This window comes from Arvicola amphibius, chromosome 10 (assembly GCF_903992535.2).
Source record: "Arvicola amphibius chromosome 10, mArvAmp1.2, whole genome shotgun sequence".
Lineage (NCBI taxonomy): Eukaryota > Metazoa > Chordata > Mammalia > Rodentia > Cricetidae > Arvicola > Arvicola amphibius.
The window spans coordinates 94,987,409-95,007,925 of NC_052056.1; the positions used below are offsets into that span (position 1 = coordinate 94,987,409).

The window sequence follows — 20,517 nt, forward strand, 5'->3', positions numbered from 1 at the left end:
AGCCTGGCTGGTTTTGCTCAACATAAACTTCTGCTCCCCAATAATTTCCCCCAAAATGACACCATTTCATTCTCCTTTGTGGCTCAATAAAGTCCCTGTGTGTACGGGCGCATCTTCTCCATCCCCTCATCTACTGGTGGGCACTAGGTAGACTCCAGAACTATGCCAATATTGTCTCAATTTAGAATCAACTGTGTCACCCCCTCCAAGGCTCAGAGAACACCACAGGGGAAGGGACAGAAAGAAAGAAAGAGTTGGAGGGAGGTGGGAAGTGTCCCAGAATTCTGTCTTGTAGGAATGACACAGCATTAGGACTCAGACTCTCAGCAGCAGTCAGGTGTGATTGCCTGAAGAGACCCACTCTAGACTGGGCCCATCAAGACCCCATGCTGGGCTGGAGAGATGGCTCAGCGGTTAAGAGCATTGCCTGCTCTTCCAAAGGTCCTGAGTTCAATTCCCAGCAACCACATGGTGGCTCACAACCATCTGTAATGGGGTCTGGTGCCCTCTTCTGGCCTTCAGGCATACACACAGACACAATATTGTATACATAATAAATAAATAATAAATATTTAAAAAAAAAAAAAGACCCCATGCTGGAGGAGGGAGGGACTCAGGAGGCTCCACCCTCCCTAAAGATCTATAGGCAGTGAGTGGTTCCTGGGGGAAGGTAGGCATTTTCTTCTCTGTTGTAGCCTCTGGTGAGTTGTCCATGTCCCTGTAAGTATCCCCTACCGTGTTTTTGTAAGCAACTTTAAAGAAACTCATTGAATCCCCAAGCAAGCAAACAAATAAATACATAAAAGCACAAGACAGAAAGATAACTGGAGCCTGTAGGCTTCTGGTCAAGCCAAGTCAAGAACACATGAGATGAACTTCAGATTCAGGGAGAGACCCTGCCTCAAAAGAGCAGGAAAAGCGGGCTGGAGGATGGCTCAGCAGGTAAGAGCACTGGCTGCTCTTGCAGAGGACCTGGGTTTGATTCCCAGCACCCACATGGCAGCTCTCCAACATCTAGAACTCCAGTTCCAAAGGATCTGCTGCCCTTTCCTGGCCTCTGTGGGCACCGAGTATGCACACGATGCCCAGACATACATTCAAGCAAAACACCGTACACGTTAAAGAAAAAAATCTAAAAAAAAGTTTTAAGGTAAGAGAATGGTAGAGGGTGCCCAGTGCCCTCTTTAGACCCCCACACTCACACCCAGGCAATGCACCCCACATACATATGGGGAGAGAGAGCGAGAGAGAGAGAGAGAGAGAGAGGAGAGAGAGACACAGAGAGAGAGACAGAGAGAGAGAACATTTGTGCATTGTAAGTATATGGGAAATTTATTTTTTTTAAAAAATATGTTTATAGGAATGCCATGAAAAAATTGGAAATGGATCAAATATCTTATAATAGGAGTTCAGTTATGGATGATGTGTGCTCCCGTCTCCCCGACCACTGAAAAGGGCATTACAGAAGACGCGTCCACAAGAAGGCGTGGCCTTGAATGATTGTTCCGTAAGCACAAAAAAAGGTCTCAAGGTTTGCTGTTGTTGCCGCTTTTTTGTTCTATTTTAATTTTTTTGCCAAAGGAAGACTCGGGGCTACTTTGAAAGAGGCATTGTACGAGTTTCTACACTTCAGCACTGAGCATAAATAGGTGCTTTTTGATTTATAACAGGACAGTTCCCAAATATACTCTTCATAAATTTAAAATGTCAAGCACACACTTGAGGGGCTGGAGGGATCCCAAGCCTTGGCCTGAGGACCACTAAGCTGGGTGTGTGCTTGCACTGGCTGCTATCTCCATACCGGGGAGCTGGAGGCTGGGGTATCCCTGTGACCCATCGCCCAACCAACCAGCCTACCTTAGTCAGTGAGCCCCAGGTCCCAGTGAGAAACCTTGTCTCAAAATAATGAGGTTAATGGTTCCAGGGTCGACTTCTGACCTTCACAATATGCACACAGACATGTGTACCTACATAGTCTTTTGTGTGTGCAATGCATGTAATTATCATATATTAATATATAATATACATGTGTATTAATATATGTGATATACATTTATTATAGATAACATAATGTGATTATATATATATGTATATATATATATCACCATGTGTTGTGGGAATATTTGTTCACTATGTGAAAATGTGCTGCTATGATTGGTGTAATAAAAGGCTGAACAGCCAATAGCTAGCCAGGAGGTCTAGGCGGGACTTCTGGGCAGAAAGAGAACTCTGGGGAAGAAGGTGGAGTGGCCAGCCAGACACAGAGGAAGCAGCAGTATGGAGAGATGAGCTACACAACGGAATGTAGATTCAAATAAATGGGTCAATGTAAGTTGTAAGAACTGTTGGGACAAGCCTAAGCTAAGGACATGCTTTCATAATTAATAATAAGTCTCTGTGTCGGTATTTGGGAGCTGGCGGTACAGAGAAAGAGTTGTTGCACATGTGGGCACCAGAGCCAGGCTGTGCCAGGACTCTGAGGCACTGAGAAGGAAGGACTGAGCCTGGCCCATCTATCCATTTTTTTCCTCTGAAACTGAGGGAAGCCAGGCACAGCTTGGCATCTGCCTGATTGTACCCAATTAAACTTTATCTGTATTTGTTTGGCCACAAAGAACTAGTAGTACCTGCCCCGGTTCTGAGTGTGTCCGAGCCAGAAGGAGAAGAAACGGGGCTACCACTCATGAGGCTCCCTCATCACGCAGTCAACCAAGGCAAATGGGAACCCAAGTCAGGACCCACAAACATGGCAGACCTCGGCACCCAGATCCACTGGGCTCGGGGATCTTTAGGAAAATAAAGAACTGCATCCTCAAAGTCCGTAGAAAGGGGAGCAGCTGGCACAGGGCAGCTGGGGATGAGGACGGAAACACCACCGCCCCTCCAGCCTAGATGACGGGCCCCACCCCTTACTTACCCTCTTCACAGTTGCTCCCAGTAAACCCAGGGCAACACCTCCACTCCAGCGCAGTCACCGTGCGGTAGGAAACCCGATAGGTCGGTCTGATGAGAGTTCTGTAACTAACACAAGGACGAGGTCAGTGGGGATACACTCCTCCTATCCACGCCAGACTGGCTACTGAAGGCACTGTTCCTACTTAGAGTTCAGGAGGTCACCAGGACAGTGGACATGTCACCCCGGCTTTGTGCTCACTGACTCTGTGGTTCTAGACAAATCACCAGCCCTGGAAACCAGGCAGGGATCAGAGGCTCTTCCAGACCACTCTGCTTCCTCAAACCCCCTCATTGGAGGATGCTAGGTAAGCACTCTTTTTGGTTTTTTTTTTTTTTTTTTTTTTTTTTTGGTTTTTCGAGACAGGGTTTCTCTGCAGCTTTAGAGCCTGTCCTGGAGCTAGCTCTTGTAGACCAGCTGGTCTCGAACTCACAGAGATCCGCCTGCCTTTGCCTCCCGAGTGCTGGGATTAAAGGCACGCGCCACCACCGCCCAGCCTAGGTAAGCACTCTTAACACCCTGAGATAAGCCCTCATCCCCACCCCACCCCAGCCCCTCACTAGGGGATTCTAGGCAGGGGCTCTACACCTGAGCCACACCCCAGCCCCTCAATGGGGGATTCTAGGGGGATTCTAGGCAGGTGCTCTCCCACACCTTCAGCCCTCTGTTTAAGACAAGGTCTTACTAAGTTGCCTAGACTGGCCTTGAACATATTCTGTATCTTCCCAGGTAAGCCTTGAACGTGAAATCTTTTGGTCTCTGCCCCCGAGGATCTGGATTGCTCATTGTACTGGCTGGGGTTTGTGTGTCAACTTGACACAAGCTGGAGTCATCAGAGGAAGGAGCCTCAGTTGGGGAAATAACTCGATGAGATCCAGCTGTAAGGCGTTTTCTCATTTAGTGATCCACAGGGGAGGGCCCAGCCCATGGCGGGTGGAGCCATCCCTAGGCTGCTGGTCCTGGGTTCTATAAGAAAGCAGGCTGAGTAAGCTATGGGAAGCAAGCCAGTAAGCTTGCTCCGTGGCCTCTGCCTCAACTCCTGCCTTCAGGTTCTAGCCCTGCTTGAGTTCCTGTTCTGACTTCCTCCAAGAAACCCCTTCCTTCCCAACTTGCTAAAAGGTCACGGTGTTTTGTAGCAGCAGTAGTGACCCTAACTAAGACACTCACCCAGGTGTGTACCGCAGAACCCGCTCATCCCCTCCTTTCTCTAGCTCTCCAAATACATCTACTTATTGTGGGGAGATGCCTTAAATTTTTGAGTCATCCTGGGGTTGTACTGTGGTCGCAGCAGGTGCTCGCCCTCAGCAAATGCGTTTTGATTAAAACTCGGACAGCCACGGGAGACAGTTGAAGCTACTAGAAACATGAAGAAGGTGAAAAGAAGGAACAGCCTCGTTGGTAAAGTGCTTGCCTTGCACATACAAGATATGAGTTTGATCTGCAGAACCCACATTCAAAAGCCCGGTGTTGTAGTGTATGCTCATGATCCTAGCTCTCAATGGAGACAGGAGAATGCCCGAGGCTTGCTGGCCAACTGGTCTACCCAAATCCATGAGCTCCAGATGGCGTTTCACAAAGTGAGGTTGAGGGGCTGGTGTAAAGGTGTGATGGGTAAACAGGTATTTCCTGCCAGGCTGGTGGCCTGAATTTAATCCCCTAGACTCACACAGGAAGTAGAGACCAACTCCCAGTCTCTGCCGCTGCAAGTGCACTGTGCATACATGCATCTACATGTATGCACACTCGAGAACACACACGTATACACACACACACACACACAGAAAGGTTAAAAATGAAATCCAGCTCAGTGTTATGGTGCCCACCCGTGATCCCAGTGCCTGGGGAGGCCGAGACTGGAGGACCTCCTGTCTGAGGCCAGCCTAGGCTAGTCACAGTGGGACCCTGCCTCAAAGAAAGCACCTATATGGTCAAAGATCACAAGTCTGGGTTCTTGTGCGTCACTTCAACGCTCTCCCCAAACGTGTCTGCACCAGTCCCCCTTTCACGGAAGGCTACATGACTTCACAAACTCTTGAATCCACTGACACGGGGTGACTCAGCTGGCAAACGGAGAGAGGACGAATTAATTGGTAGCAGCATCTGGAGCTCTCCTGTTGACAGGAGAACACACAAATCACGGCCGTTTTCTAAAATTGGATTTCAGAAAATAGAGCTTGGCTTGTGGGAATCCTTGAGCGTCCTCTCCGAGTTATGTTTTAGAAGCGCTCCAGTGTTTTGTCACAAGCCCCTGCTTTCCTTGGGGTGGGACAGCCCCTTCTACAGACTGTGGTGCACACTGCCTCCCTCTCTCCCAGCCTCTGAGCGCCTCAGAGGTCCTCCATCCAGTCCAGGTCTTAAGTGATGATGCTGGTCAGAATCCAAGTACCGGACTGGAGGGATGGCTTAGTGGGTAAGGTGCTCGCTGTTCAAACATGAGAATCTGAGTTCAAATACCCAGCACTCGTGTAAAAATGCCGGATGTGGCAGCGTGCGTCTGTTATCCCAGAATGGGGGAGGTAGAGATAGGAGGACACTTGATGTTCAGTGGCCAGCCAGTCTAGCCTACTTGTGAGTTCCAAGCCAGTGACAGACCCTGTCTCAAAACAGGTAGCCAGAGGGCTGGAGAGATGGCTCAATTGTTAAGAGTGTTTGTTGCTCTTACAGAGAACCCAGGTTCATTTCCCAGCACCTGGCTCACAGCCATTACTCCGGTTCCAGGGGATCGGGATCAGACTCCCTCTTCTGGACTCTGAGGCCGTACACACATGGTGCACATATACACATGCAAGCAAAGCACTCGTACACACAAAATAAAATACATCTTTAACATTGTTCTGGGGGGCTTTAGGGTGCCTCAGTGATTAAAAATATGTACTGCCCTTCCAGAAGACCCGAGTTTGATTCTAAGAACCCACACTGGGCAGCTCACAACTGCCTGTAACGCCAGCTCGGGGGACTCAATGCCTCTGGCCTCCGCAGGCACCTGAATTCACGTGGACATACCTATACTCAGACACACACAATACACTTAGTTAAAAACAAGTTTAAAGCCAGGCAGTAATGGTGCACACCTCTAAGGCAGAGGCAGGTGGATCTCTGTGAGTTCAAGGCCAGCCCAGTCTACAAGAGCTAGTTCCAGGACAGGTTCCAAAGCTACAGAGAAACCCTGTCTCAAAGAGGAATCTAAAATGGTGAAAAGTTACTTAAGGAAATGCTCAACATCCTTAGCCATCAGAGAAATGCAAATCAAAACAACTCTGAGATTCCATCTTACACCTGTAAGAATGGCCAAGATCAAAAACACTGATGACAACTTATGCTGGAGAGGTTGTGGGGTAAAGGGAACACTTCTGCGTTGCTGGTGGGAGTGCAAGCTGGTACAGCCCCTTTGGATGTCAGTGTGACGATTTCTCAGAAAATTAGGAAACAACCTTCTTCAAGACCTAGTAATACCACGTTTGGGTATATATCCAAAGGATGCTCAGTCGTGCCACAAGGACATGTGCTCAACTATGTTCATAGCAGCATTGTTTGTCATAGCCAGAACCTGGAAGCAACCTAAATGCCCCCTCGACCGGAGATTGGGTAAGGAAAATGTAGTACAATTACACAATGGAGTACTACACAGCAGAAAAAAAAATAATGACATCTTGAATTTTGCAGGAAAATGGATGGATCTAGAAAACATCATATTGAGTGAGGTAACCCAGACCCAGAAAGACAATTATCACATGTACTCACTCATAGGTGGTTTTTAAACATAAAGAGGAAAAAAAACAGCCTATAATTCATAATCCCAGAGACCCTAGACAATAAAGAGGACCCTAAGAGAGACATACATGGATTTGATACATGGAAAAAAACAAGATCTCCTGAGTAAATTTGGATCATGGGGACCATGGGAGAGAAAAGGAGGAGAGGGGAGAGGAAGGGAGGGAAGCAGAGAAAAACATATAGTTCAGTAAAAACAATTTAATTTTTTTAAATTTCTTTTTGAAACCCTGTCTCAAATAAAATATTTTTTAATCTTTAATTGTTTTTCTAAAGCGGGCAGCATCCAAGTGCATTTGCACATGCCCATAAAAATAATTTTATCACGATACAGAACATTAAAAAATTATGTAGTATTATTGTGCAGAGAGGGCTGTGCATGAGCACACATACAGTGGCCACAGGACAACATTCAGGGGTCGGCTTTCTCCTCCCATTGTGTGGGTCCTGAGAATCAAACTCCGGTCCTCGGGCCTGGCAGCAAGCACCTTTCCCCTCTGAGCCATCTCGCTGGCCCTAGTACAGTAAGTTGAGATTCAGTAGTGGCCAGTGGGGTACCGTAGCAGATGGTTTATATACACTCATGCAGAACAAGGCAAGAGGCAGAGACCATTACCGTTCCAGGCTTGCACATGAGGAAACTGAGGCAGGAAGATGTTAAGAAACTTTCATAGCAGCGATGCTACAAGTCCGTGGCCCTGTGAACTGAGTCGGAGGAACCGTTCCAAGGCCCAGTTATTCCATTCAGCCTATCCGGTGCCAGGGAGCACTTTTCCTTCCAGAAGCTGCCCGAGGCTTCTGCTTTCAGACCCCTGGACTGCAGGGGGAGAGCTTGTCCCTCCAGTACAGCTTCCCTCTGGTCCCTATTCTCGGAGCCCTGCTGCTGACTGGTGGCACTCAGACATCAGAACTCTGGGCTCCTAGCGGACCGCAATGTCAGGCACAGGCTCCACCAGTGGGTGGCGCTGTTTCACCAGTCTGACCGACCAAAGCTCTTTGACGGACAAATTTTGTCTCCTGGATATCTAGAAGGCTTTGTGAATTTGTGAGCCCGTGGAAGATGGAACCTGAGGGTGCTTCACCCTTCTATATAAAGCCTCCTGCTCCTGGTCTTGCCCACGAAGGTTCCCCTCTGTATATGCCTTTCCTTCCTCTTCCCAAAGACCCTTCACAGTGAAACTCAAATGTCCCCTCCTCTGTGAAGCACCTCTGTCCTCTGGGCAGAGATGACAAGCTCCCTCCTCTTCCCTTCCTACACTTCTTGTGAGAGAGCTTGGTTATACGTCATTCCTGCTGTCAGCAAACAATTAGCAACAGCCTGCTTTGTGCAGGAGATAGGAATGTCAGTGAACAAGTTGCCAGGCACGGCCGTGTACACCTTTAACCTCAGCACTCGGGAGGCAGAAGCGAGCGGATCTCTGTAGGTTCAAGGCCAGTCTGGTCTCCATAGCAAGTTACAGGTCAACCGGGGCTACACAGTGAGACTCTGGCTGTCCTGGCTAGGGTTTCTATTGCTGTGACGAAACCATGACCAAAAGCAAGCAGAGGGGGAAAGGGTTTATTAGGCTTACACGTCAGCATTGCTGTTCATCACTGAAGGAAGGCAGGACAGGAATCTGGAGGCAGGAGCTGATGCAGAGGCCATGGAGGGGTGCTGCTTACTGACTTGCTCTCCATGGCTTGCTCAACCTGCTTTCTTATAGAACCCAGGACCAGCCGTACCGGGGAGGCACCACCCACCAAGGGCTGGGCCCTCCCCCAGCAATCACTAATCAAGAAAAGGCTCTACAGGACTGCCCACAGCCTTGTCCTATGGAGGCATTTTCTTAACCGAGGCTCCCTCCTCTCAGATGACTTTTGTTTGTGTCAAGTTGACATAAAACTATCCAGCGCACTGGCCAAAGACAAAAAAATAACATACAAGGCAGGCACAGAAAAGTGAGGAGCCAACACCAGATGGGTGTGGTGAAGGGAAATTCTGACTTTCTCCAGTTTTGTTTGAGTGCAAACCACTGCATCTGGGGGTGGGAGGGTCACAAAGCAACTTGTGGGAGTCAGTTTTCTCCTTCTACCACGATCAGAGGGCAAACTCGGGTCCTTAAGCTTGGCGGCAAGTACCCCTCCCTGTGAGGGGACTCACCGTGACCGTGTGCACCTCCGCCTGAGGCCAGACAGGAAAGGAAGAGAAGCATGAAAGGGAGTCAGGGGCTGCTAACTGAGAAGCAGGAACCCAGCAGGGACAGATGGACAGATGGGCAGAAGAAAAGTGATACCCAGAGGAGAATGAGGCTCAAGGTAGCATAGGTTTGACAAACTCAAGCCCCCAACGGGACCAGCCGGTGTGCTCCTGTCTGCTGAGCCATGTATCAAGGCTCTCAGCTGGAGTCTTGGGAGGGGGCTTTGTGAGGAAGAGCACTTTCTGTACAAACCTGAGGACCTGAGTTCAAATCCCCACTATAAAGCCTGGGCCTGGCTGTATGCACCTATAACCTCAGAGCTGTGACCAGTCAAGATAGGGGCATTGCCGGGACCTGACGGTTGCCAGCCTAGCTCAGGATCAAGTGGAGAGCCTGTCTCAAGGGAAAAGGATGGAGGTGAGAGGACAGGACACAACAGTCTCCTCTCACCTCCACACTGGACCTGGACCCTGAACAGTCAGAGAGGCCTTGCCTTCTGCAGCGCCCCCAAACCTGCGGAGACCCTCTGCGATAGTTCCTGCTGATCGTCAGCTTTACGGGGCCTAGAGTCACCATGGAGACAGATTTCTGGGCATGTCCATCATAGAGTTTCTAGATTAGGTCAATGCAGGTGGGAAGACCCACCCTAAATGTGGGTGACTCCCTAGGCTGGGGTCCTGGACTGAATAGAAAGGAGAAAGCAAGCTGAGAACCAGCGTCTGTCTCTCCTTCCTGACTGTGGATGCCACGTGACCAGCTGCCATGCATTCCTGTTGCCACGTCCCCGTCCCCCACCTTGGACTGTACCTTGCGACTATGGGTCACAAATCAAACTTCCTCCCTCAAGTTGCTTTTGTGGGGTATTTTCTCATAGCCAGGAGGAAAGCAACTAATTGTGCTGTCGAGTTTTATGTCAACATGATGCAGGCTAATGTCGTTTTGGAAGGGAGGACCTTAATTGAGAAAATGCCCCCACTAGATGAGTCTTTAAGTAAGCCTACGGTGCATCTTCTAGACTGATGACTGAGTAGTATAGGAGGTCCGAGCTCACTGTGGGTGGTGCCAACCCTGGGCTGGTGGTCCTGGGTGCTATAAGAAAGTAGGCTGCGCAAGCCATGGTGAGCCCGCCAGTAAGCAACTCTCTGCGGTGGCCTCTGTGTCTGTTCCTGCCTCCCGGTTCCTGCCTCAACTCGTGTGGATGATGGGTTACAAGCGGTAGCGATAAAATAAGCACTGTCTTTCCTGCATTGACCTTGTCATGGTGTGTCCTCGCAGCGATGGAAACCCGACCTAAGATACTAATACACCCTTCGAGGACACACGGATCCTCCAAAGAAATGGTCAAAATCACAAGGATGGGGCATGAAGGGAACTCTGAGGGGGTCTTGTTACAGGCCCACAGCTATGCAGGGACTGTCCTGGAAGGCTTCAGACATGCCCAATGTGTCCCCAAAAGCAGGCTATATTAAAAGAGATTAGAAGGGCTGGCGAGATGGCCTAGGCAGTAAAGATACCGGCTGCCAAGCTTGACAACCTGAGTTCAAATCCCAGAACTTGCCTGGTGGAAGGAGAGACCCGACTCCTGAAAATTGTCCTCTGGCCTCAACATGTGTGCCATGACACACGCACATGTACATGCACACGCACACGCACACACACACATTTAAAAAAAAAGAGATTTGAAGGAGGTATTCCCATCAGGCATAAGATACCTTTACACTAGAGATATATGAGCTGAGGCCATAACCCTCGGCCCTTCGAAGGTGAACTCCCTATAGTAACATAATAGTAACATAGTCTCTTAATAGGATCCTGGATACAACATGATCCAGAAGTCACTGGCTCAGGCCTAATTCTTCATCCAAAAGAGTCTGACATCCGTCTCTCACTAGGCAGGCCATCCTTCCAGGCTCCCTGGCTTGCATGGGCCCCTGCTTCTTCAGCAGAGAACACAACGAAGAGGAATAGGCTGGGAGGTAGCAAGGCAGGCCTGAGACTCAATGATGGAACCGGGGAGGCAATGCTGCAGAAGACCAGCAGGGAAGGAGGGGTGGTTCCACCACAATACCGAGGCTGGAAGGGTTGTCTCTGGCCTCTGGCACTCCCCAGTGTCAGATGAAAGGGGCAACCGGCCAGTCAGGGTGGCTCAACACTCTTGAGAAACTGAGGCAAGAGGATCGTGAGTTTGAGATCAGCCTAGGCTACCGAGTGAGTAGGTAGGTAGGTTTCATCTCAAACAATGATGGAATCAGGTGGAGGCTGGAGAGAGAGCTGAGTAAAGCCTTTGAAAGGATTAGGATCAGAACCTGATCCCCGGTATCCACATGAAAAGTGTTGGTCATGGGCCAGCAAGATGGCTTAGCGAGTGCAGGGCTTGCCACACAAGCCTAGAGACCTGAGTTCAATTCCTGGAACCCATGTAAATGTAGAAGAAGAGAACTGGCTTCATAAAGTTTGTCTTCTGACAGTCACATTAACACACACACACACACACACACACCACCACCACCACCACCACCAACAACAACAACAACAACTACTACTACTACTACTACTACTACAACAATATTTAAGTGTCAAGGTGGAGACAGGAGGATCCCTGGGGCTTGCTGGCCAGATAACAGAGCCAAATTGGTAAATTTGAAGCTACATGAAAGATCATATCTCAAAAACCAAGGTGGAAACTCTAGCACCACCTGAAACAGAACTGAACACCTGCACACATATTCATGCATGTGAACACACACACACACACACACACACACACACACACACACACACAGCAAGAAAAACAGGGAAAATACAGCAGACGCAGCACACAGCTTCTTCCATTTTAGCTCAGGTCCACAGGGGTGGGAGACATCACCCAGACATGGGGGCCTCTGAGCTTCCACTTCACAGTCAGGGTGAAGAGGAGGAGGAGGAGGGACAAGAAAAAGGAGGAAGAATGGGGGAGGGATGAAGAGGAGGAGGGACAGGAAGGAAAGACCGCATCTTAAAGTATTTAAATCAGAACTCCATTTAGCCCAGCAGGCATCAGCCCCCTGAGTAGCAGGCATCCCCACCAGAGCAGGGGGCCGGCCAGCAGGGGATCGTCTGGCAGAGGAGGAATGGGGAGGCAGATGGCGCCCTAGAGAGTTCCTACAAAGCCTTCCACTCCGCACATCTGGAAGAGGTTGGCTGGAATGCCATCAAAGACCTCCACGGGGCTAAAGAGTCCAGCTGCCAAGGGCAGAGGAAGCCTGGTGGAGCAAAGTTACCCACCCCTCAGTCCCTATGTGACCCAGGTCTGGCAGACCTCCTGAAGCCAGCCCACCACTGCCGGTGGTTGACTGAGGGACTGGGTGGAGGCACTCAAGGGTGGCATCATACCACCTGACATTCACTGCACAGAACAGACACAAGCCTATTCTTCACTGCCGCACAAGAGAGAGGTTAGGGATCGTCTCCATGCCCCAGCTGAGAAACCGAGGCACTGAGCAAAGAAGCCCAGATGGTCCATCCTGTCTCCAGGTCCTTCGTGAGCGCTGGCCCGTACAGGAAGGGTTGACCTGGGCTCACAGTCCAAGGGCACAGCCCATGAGGAGAGAGCAGTCAGCACGTTGCCTCCAGTCAGGAAGATGTGTTGAGCACTGGGGGTGAGCCTGACTCACTTTCTCCTCGTTTTAAATTTTCACTTTATTTTATTGATTCATCTCTCCCTCTCCCCTGTGTGTGTGTGTCTGTGTGTGTGTGTGTGTGTGTCTGTGTGTGCACACGTGTGCAGGTACTGCATGCATGCCAGAGGTCAACCATCCACCTTGGTTTTGTTTTGGAGACAGGTCTTTTACTGGCCTGGGGTTTGCCAATTCTGCCAGGCTGGCTATAGGTGAGCTGGCCAGTGAGTCTTGGGGATCCACCTGTTCGCCCCTTCCCCGAGCTGGGGTTACAAGTGGGCACCACCACACCCTGCTTTTAACCTGGGTTCTGGGACTTGAACTCAGGTCCTCAAGCTTGTGAGGCAAGCCCTTTACTGACAAAACCACGTCCCTCAGTCAGGCCCAATTCTTGCTCTGTTCACAGCAAAATCTCAAATCCTTACTTCCTCACCTCACCTCACTCTTAATTTCTCCCAGTTCAATACCATCCTCATACCTACCACTTCCCCAGAAAGGTACCCACTGCTGTCCCCAGCAACTCATAGTGCTATACCCTCTGGTATTGTTCCCCTGAATGACCAGAGAGCACCGGGGAAGCCACCTTCCTCTGCCTCCGCAGTTATGGGGTTACTTACAGGCATGTGCCACTGTACCCAGCTCTTTTACATGGGTTCTGGAGATGGAACTCAGGTCTCTTGTTTGTACAGTAAGCACTTTACCCACTGAGCCATCTCCCAAGCCCAGATTAATTATCTTGACTGGAGCATGAGACTCTTAATCTCAGGGTTGTGAGTTCAAGCCCCATATTGGGTATCATTTGTGGGCCAAGTTTTCCTGTGCTGGCAGCCACTCTCAAATAACCATTCAGAGTCTTAATATTAATTATAAATGTGTGGCCAATAGCTCAATCTTATTACTAACTAGCTCTTACAACTTAAATTAACCCATTTCTATTAATTTATGTGCTGCCCCAAGGCTTGGGGAATTTACCTTTCCAGCACATCTTGTTTACTTTCTATCTGGCTGCCAACTCCTCTCTCCACCCTTCTTCCTCCCAGCATTCTCTCTGTGTCAGGCTGTCTTTTCCAATCTCTTCTTGAACAACTATCAGCCAATCAGCTTTTTATTAACATTAAGAGCAATACATATTTACAGTGTAAAAGATTGTTCCATAGCATCAATGTAGCCCAGGTTGGCCTGAAGTTCAGTCTCCCTGCCTTGGCCTCTTGAATGCTGTGATTACAGGCACCCAAACAGCCTTCCTTGAAGGTCTCTCTCTTTCCTTTTCCTTCTCCCTTTTTCTTTTCTTTCTTTCTTTTTTCTTTCTTATTTATTTTTTTGAGACAGGGTCTCATGTAGCCAAGGATGGCCTTGCTATGTAGTGGAGGATAACCTTGAACTTCTGATCCTCCTGCTTTCAGTTCTCAATACTGGGATTCTAAGCATGCTCCGCCATGCCTACTTTATGCAGCGCTGGGTATGGAAGCCAGGACTTTCTGCATGCTAGGTGAGCACTCTACCGACTAAGTCACGTCCACAGCCCCTTACTGTCTAGGGCTGACCCAGGCTTGAGAAATTGAAGCGATGTTACTATCATGGAGAAAGCACACCAAGAGAAGCCGTTTGCCTCTGATCTCAGGCTTAGTGAAGTGGGTTCTGTATGTATCCTGCTTTCCCTACCACGGTTCTATGCCAACCCAAATCAAGGCATCCAGGAATGCATCAAAGGATGGGAATAACCAAAATTGGGCCCCACACAGCTTCAGAAAAATGGGGAGGAGAAACAGACGAGAAATACGGAAACCTGAACGCTGCTGTGTAAACGCTGCGGTTGAAACGTGGCCAGACACGCTGAGCAACTGGGATTCTCAGTGAAAGAATAGGTCCCGAATCAGCTCAGGGTAGGGTGGGGGTCCTGCTTCCCTAACCTCAGAATGAGGAATGCAGGCCCAGGCCTGAACCGCATCAGGAGCTGCCTGGGGGCTGAGCGCCTGGAGTTGGCTTCTAAGCTCTTCACCACACATCAAAAGCAAAAGCCTCTGCCTCCGAATTGATTAGAAGTTAGGTTCCTGCGGGACTTCCATCATGAAACCTCATCTCCTGCTCCAGCAATATCTTTAGGCAGTATTCTGTTTCCTCCACTTTAAAGTAGGGAAACTGAGGCCTTGCAGAATGAATCTTAGCCAATGAGACATCAGGGGAAATCTCTGAGAAGGCTGGGTTGTGGGAAGGTCGAGCTGTGAGAGAAATGGGAGGAGGATGGCTGGGAGTGGGCATGCTTGACGGGGTGGGGCCAGGGTGGGTGTGGCTTTAAGGGGGCGTGGTTGTTGGTCCATGTGGCTGTGGCTAAGAGAGTGCAGATCTTTGGGAGCGCATGGCTGTTGGGGGCGTGACTGTGGGACGGTTTGACTGTGAGGGGGCATGGTTGTGGGAGGGCGTGGTTGTGGGAGGACGGACTGTGGAAGCCTCAGGAGCAATTGTACTAGCGCTGCTGAGGGGCAGCTCTAAAAGCTGGATTTTCAAGCCCCACAATTTTGTTTTATTTACTTTCTTCCTTAGCGCCACCCTCACCATCTCCTCTGACCCCTCCTGCAAGCATCTATAACAATCCTAAACACTGTGTCAGGTAGGAATATGTCCCTCTCTTGGCGTCAGGGACACCTCACTCGCTGCACACAGAATCTGCGCTCACCTCTCCTCTCCAGGCATCAAGCCAGACAACCCCAGAGCTGTCCTTGGGTCATACCATACAAGGGAACAGAAAGACAAGGCAGGGCAGGGCACCCCGGGTGCCTTTACCTCACGAGGTTGGCACAGGGCCCAGGCCACCGGCAGCTCTGGTAGACTCGCTGGACCACCGTCTCCGAGCCGTTCTGCACCTGGCAGGACACTGTCCTTGTCACGGTGTGATGGCACCAGTGCCTGTGGGGACAGCAACAGTTGCATTAGCCTTGGCCGTTCTCAGAGGGTCCAACAGCATTCTAGAAGATTGTGCTGTGGGGAAAGGGGTACTGTCAAAACAAAATACCCAACAAAAACAGCTTAAGGAAGGAAGGGTTGATGTGAGCTCAGAGTCTGTGGGTGTGGTCCATCCATCATGGCCAGTAAAGCGTGGCAACTGGTAGCATGGCAACCACAGTCAGGAAGCAGAGGAAGAGATGGATACTGGTGCTCAGCTCACTTTCTCCTTTTATTCAGCCCAGGACCCCAGCCTAGGGAATGATGCTGCCCATTTGGAGTGGGTCTTTCCACTTCGATTAACCTGATCTGGAAACATACTCAGAGCTATGGCTCCTGGGTGCTTCTGTATTCTGTCAACTTGGCAATCAATATTAAGCACCATCGTCAGGCCCGGACCAGATCTGTCTGCTGTGGAACTCTTTCTAGAAAAGGCATCCAATACCAAAGAGAATGGAAGAGAGGAGATGACGCAGGTCTGTAGGAAGCACAGCTTAGAGTATGCATTGGAGAAATCAGGACTGGAAATTACATGGGTGTAGCTGGAAGCTATTGGCCTGGTCCTGCAGCCATTTATAAAATAATCACTCAGAGCCTTAATATAATTATAATCATTTGGCAAATGGCTCAGGCTTATTACTGGCTAGCTCTTACATTAAATTAACCCATTTCTAATCATCTGTATCCACATGGCTTGGTGGTGTTACCTGGATTCTAGTACATCTGGCTACTGTGGCGGCTAACTGGCTTCTTGACTCAGCCTTCCTCTCCCTGTATCTTTGCTTGGATTTCCCGCCTAGCTATATTCTACCCTGCCATAGGCCAAAGCAGCTTTACTCATCAACCAATAAAAGCAACACATATTTGCAGCATATTGAAGGGCATCCCACATCCCTTGGGCCTATTGTCTTCAAAGAAGAATGAATGGCGCCTGGTCACCTGGAATGATGGATGACCTGGTGATCCTTTGCTATTCTATTAGGAGCCAGCCCCCACTTGAACCCCTCTCTCAGTATCCTGAGCATTGTTTAGGCTCTAATCCTGAGCAACATCTCTCAGTGAGTAGAACCCATCCTTATCAAAGAGGTCCCATGCACTTGGCATCTTCCACCAATAGGATCCATCCTTATGTTCATTATAGAATCTTCCTCTCTAGGCCCGATAGCTGAGCTCATACGTTTAGCCAATAGAATTCATCCTTATGGTAAATAAGGTGCTTTGCTACTTTGCTACAAAGTTTCTATGTAGCCACGCCTAAAGCTCTGTGGTGATACTATGTTTAAATGTGTAACAATATACCATGAGGTCAGATGCTGGACGTTTTTGATCCAGTGTCTGCAAAGATGGTACTGACTTGAGTTTCCCTCTTCCTCTCCCAGCCAGCTGTGAGGCTTATGGAGTCCCCAACACCAGTGGACCCAAGTCAGGACAGTCCTTGAAAGGCTTCGATCCCTGATCCACTTTGTCTTCTCATATTATACTCTAAAACCACAAGGTGGGGCAGGCAAGCGAGGTTTTACAGTCCCTCAGGTGGCAGTCCGCAAATTGTGAAGGGCAACGACCCGCTGTATTAGCTATTTCCCCAGGTCATTCTGTTCTGGTTTTTTTTTTTTTTTCCCGAGACAGGGTTTCTCTGTAGCTTTGGAGCCTGTCCTGGAACTAGCTCTTGTAGACCAGGCTGGTCTCGAACTCACAGAGATCCGCCTGCCTCTGCCTCCCGAAGTCATTCTGTTCTGGATAGCGAGCGAAGTCACGCTCGGCCAGTAGGCAGGGCAAGCAGTGCTTTAAGCAAATCAGCAAATAAATCAGTATCGAATCATTGGTATTTTCTACTTTTCTACTTCATTCTCTTTTCTTCAAATCCTTAGTTTCTTCCTACCCCCAAGACACAGTCTTGCTGTTGTAGCCCTAGCTGGCCTGGAAGTTGCTATGTAGACCAGACTGGCCTCCCACTCACAGAGAGCCCCTGTCACCGCCTCCACCGAGTGTTGAAATTAAAGGCTTGTGTGGTAGCCCAGATGAACGTCAGTTAACACTGAGCTGTGGTGGTTCCTCTTTAGAATCTTCTAGAAGACACACCCTGGAAGTGTCTGAGAGGTCTCCTTAGAGCGGTGTAATTGAGGTGGGGAGGCCCACTCTGAATATGGGTGGCATCATCCAGTGGTCGGTCTGGAGTCAGGGACAGAGAAAGCAAGCTGACTGCCGGCATCCACCTCTCCCTGCTTCCTGACGGTGAAGACAGTATGACCAGCTACCTCAGGGTCCTGCCCACGTTCTCGCCTGAATGAACCCAGACTAGAAACTCCCTCCCAGATGTGTCCACAGTTTTGTTTCCATGTGATTCTAGGTCTTGTCAAGTTGACAGCATGAAATACCAGAGACCCCGTGTCAGGGACTGAAAGGAAGGGAGAGGACCTCGGGCTCTGAGCCCTGCTTTCATCCCAGTCACTGACCTGCGGATCCCATGAAGGAGGCTCAACCCCACCTTGCCACAAAAGGCTACTCTAGTGGGGATGACAGAGAAGGACAAGGTTACAGCACCAGAACACAGGGGAGGAGGTCCAAATACCTGATGAGTACAAGGAGCTACGGGAACAGAGGAGGGTCAGCTCTAGGAAAGGCTACCAGCGAAGCACGGAAAGACCAAGTTCATTAACTGCAGCTATGTCTGTCATCAAGGGACAGCATTAGTACAGACAGGTAAGTGTGGGCCAGCAAGTGTGAGAAAGACACAAGCATGTCAGAAATCCCTGTGGAACTAGAAGTGTCCCGGAGGGCACAGACCTGTCATATCAGCTCCTCTGGAGGCTAGGGCCACTCAGTAGTAGGGCACCTGCCTAGAATCCCCTAATGAGGGGCTAGGGTGTGGCTCAGTGGTAGAGCAACTGCCTAGAATCCCCCAGTGAGGGGCTGGGGTGTGGCTCAGTGGTACAGCACCTGCCTAGAATCCCCCAGGAAGGGGACAAGAGTATGACTCAGCAGGACAGTGACTGGCTCAGGAAGTAAGAGGAAAGGAGACCTGAGCAGAGGTGGAGAAGGGGATAGAACAAATAATATGAAGATTAGGCTAAGATGTCTAGCAGGAACATGCTCCCATCCCCTCCACCTACTACCGTATCCTAGAAATTTCAAAGCTAAAAATAAGTCCCAAGCCATATTAGAAAATGAGAAGCAGTGGGCTAGACATTTTGAGGCTTCCAGGAGAGACGGAAAGCAGATGGGAGCAATTTGGAGGAGGAGAGCACAGCCGGAAATATGCAGCCAACGGGACCAGCACTAATGATGGGGGCAGGTCAGGAGCAACACATGTGGCCAATATGGAAGAGAACCATCCCAGGTGACTATCAGATGGTAAGGCAGGGACCACACTACAGCGTCAGAGGGTAAGACAGGGACCACAGCGTCAGAGGGTAAGGCAGGGACCACACCACAGCGTCAGAGGGAAAGGCAGGGACCACAGCAGAAGTGGTAGAGGGCAGGAATAAGAACCACATCTCTCTCTATTCCTGCTGGTATCAAGAACCAAGCATCGTAGCTGAGAGGAGTGGTGCACACCTACAGTCTTGGTATTCGGAAGGCGCTGGCAGGAGGAATGGAAGTTTGAAGCTATCTTGGGTTTACACAGTGAGTTCAAAGCCAGCTGATAACCTTCAATACACCCTCAAATCAGATATCTGAAGTCTTTTACACACTTGTTCCCCGTTTTTCACCCATACCACCAGTGTACCAAAAGTCAAGGTGTCCTCTTGCAGTTATTGGGGCACGCCTTTAATCCCAGCACTCAGGAAGCAGAGGCAGCCAGCTCCCTGAGTTTGAGTCCAGCCTGGTCTACACAGCAAGTTGCAGGACAACCAGGGCTATAAAGAGAAATCCTATCATGAAAAGAAGAAAAGAAAAAAGATCAAGGAAACCAGGTGCGATGGCACATACCTGTCATCTTAGCACTTGGGGAAGTAGAGGCAGGAGGATCAGGAGTTCAAAGTCATCCTCTGCTATCTATTGAGTTTGACCTGGGCAACATAAGATCCTAACAAAAAGAAGCAGGGAGGGTGAGGGGAAGAGAAGAGATGAAGAAAAGAAAGACAGAGGAGAATACAGTAAGAAAAATTTACCAGAAGCTGGGTGGTGGCAGGGCACACCTATTTAATCTGAGTACTTGGGAGGCAGAGGCAGGCAGATCTCGGAGTTCGAGGCCAGCCTAGTCTACAGAGCAGTCCCAGGACAGCCAGGGCTAACAAATCTTGGCAGTAGTGCTATTTTTTTTTTTTTTGAGACAGGGTTTCCCTGTAGTTTCTAGAGTCTGTCCTGGAACTAGCTCTTGTAGACCAGGCTGGCCTCGAACTCAGAGATTCGCCTGTCTCTGCCTCCCGAGTGCTGGGATTAAAGGCGTGCGCCACCACCGCCTGGCTCGGCAGTAGTGCTATTTTGAAAGCTTGTGGCGACTTCAGAATAAAGGACCTAGCTAAAGGAAGTAGGTCACCAGGGATGCAGCATGGGAGTTATTATAACTGGTTACTTCCTGTCAGTCTCTCCTTCCTGATCGGCCATGATGTGGCCCCACAGTGATGGATTAAATCCTCTGAAAGCAGCCAAAATGAACCATTCTGTCCTTCATTGACCACTTTGCTGTTATGGCCACGATAAAGCAGAGGTGACTTTAACACAGAAGGGAAAGCAAGTCCTGAAGTTGTGTGACCTCCACAGTTTGGGTGGACATTACGGCACACCTGTAGAGGTCAGGCAGCAACTTCACGTGGGTCCTGGGGAACTGAACTCAGTCAAGAGAGCCATCTTTACCAGCTGAGCTATCTCATCAGCCCCTTTCCCGTCATTACACTATAGCATGGCTTCTACATCACCACTCCGTGTGTGCTGCCCAAAGGGCACAGAGCTGTGATTCTTTCCTAAATGACCGACTGCCAATCCGAGGACAATGCCCAACCTTGAAACACCTCCCATGGACACTAGAACAGACAAAGAGTCCAGCCACCTCTGGATCACACCAGGTTGTTTCCACAGG

At 49.6% G+C, this 20,517-nt stretch overlaps 1 protein-coding gene across 2 annotated transcripts in view; it reads right to left on the reverse strand.

Annotated features, from left to right (window-relative positions):
* Positions 1 to 20,517, reverse strand: part of Col26a1 (collagen type XXVI alpha 1 chain) — a 128,057-nt gene that overhangs the window by 75,780 nt on the left and 31,760 nt on the right. Inside the window, exons 2-3 of one of the 2 annotated variants that reach the window (XM_038346560.1) lie at positions 15,339 to 15,461; positions 2,918 to 3,015 (exon numbers count right to left, since the gene is read on the reverse strand). In XM_038346560.1, coding sequence (XP_038202488.1) covers positions 2,918 to 3,015; positions 15,339 to 15,461 — 221 coding nt within the window. Of the gene's footprint in view, positions 1 to 2,917; positions 3,022 to 15,338; positions 15,462 to 20,517 lie in introns of both variants that reach the window. The other variant, XM_038346559.1, reaches the window with a different exon arrangement.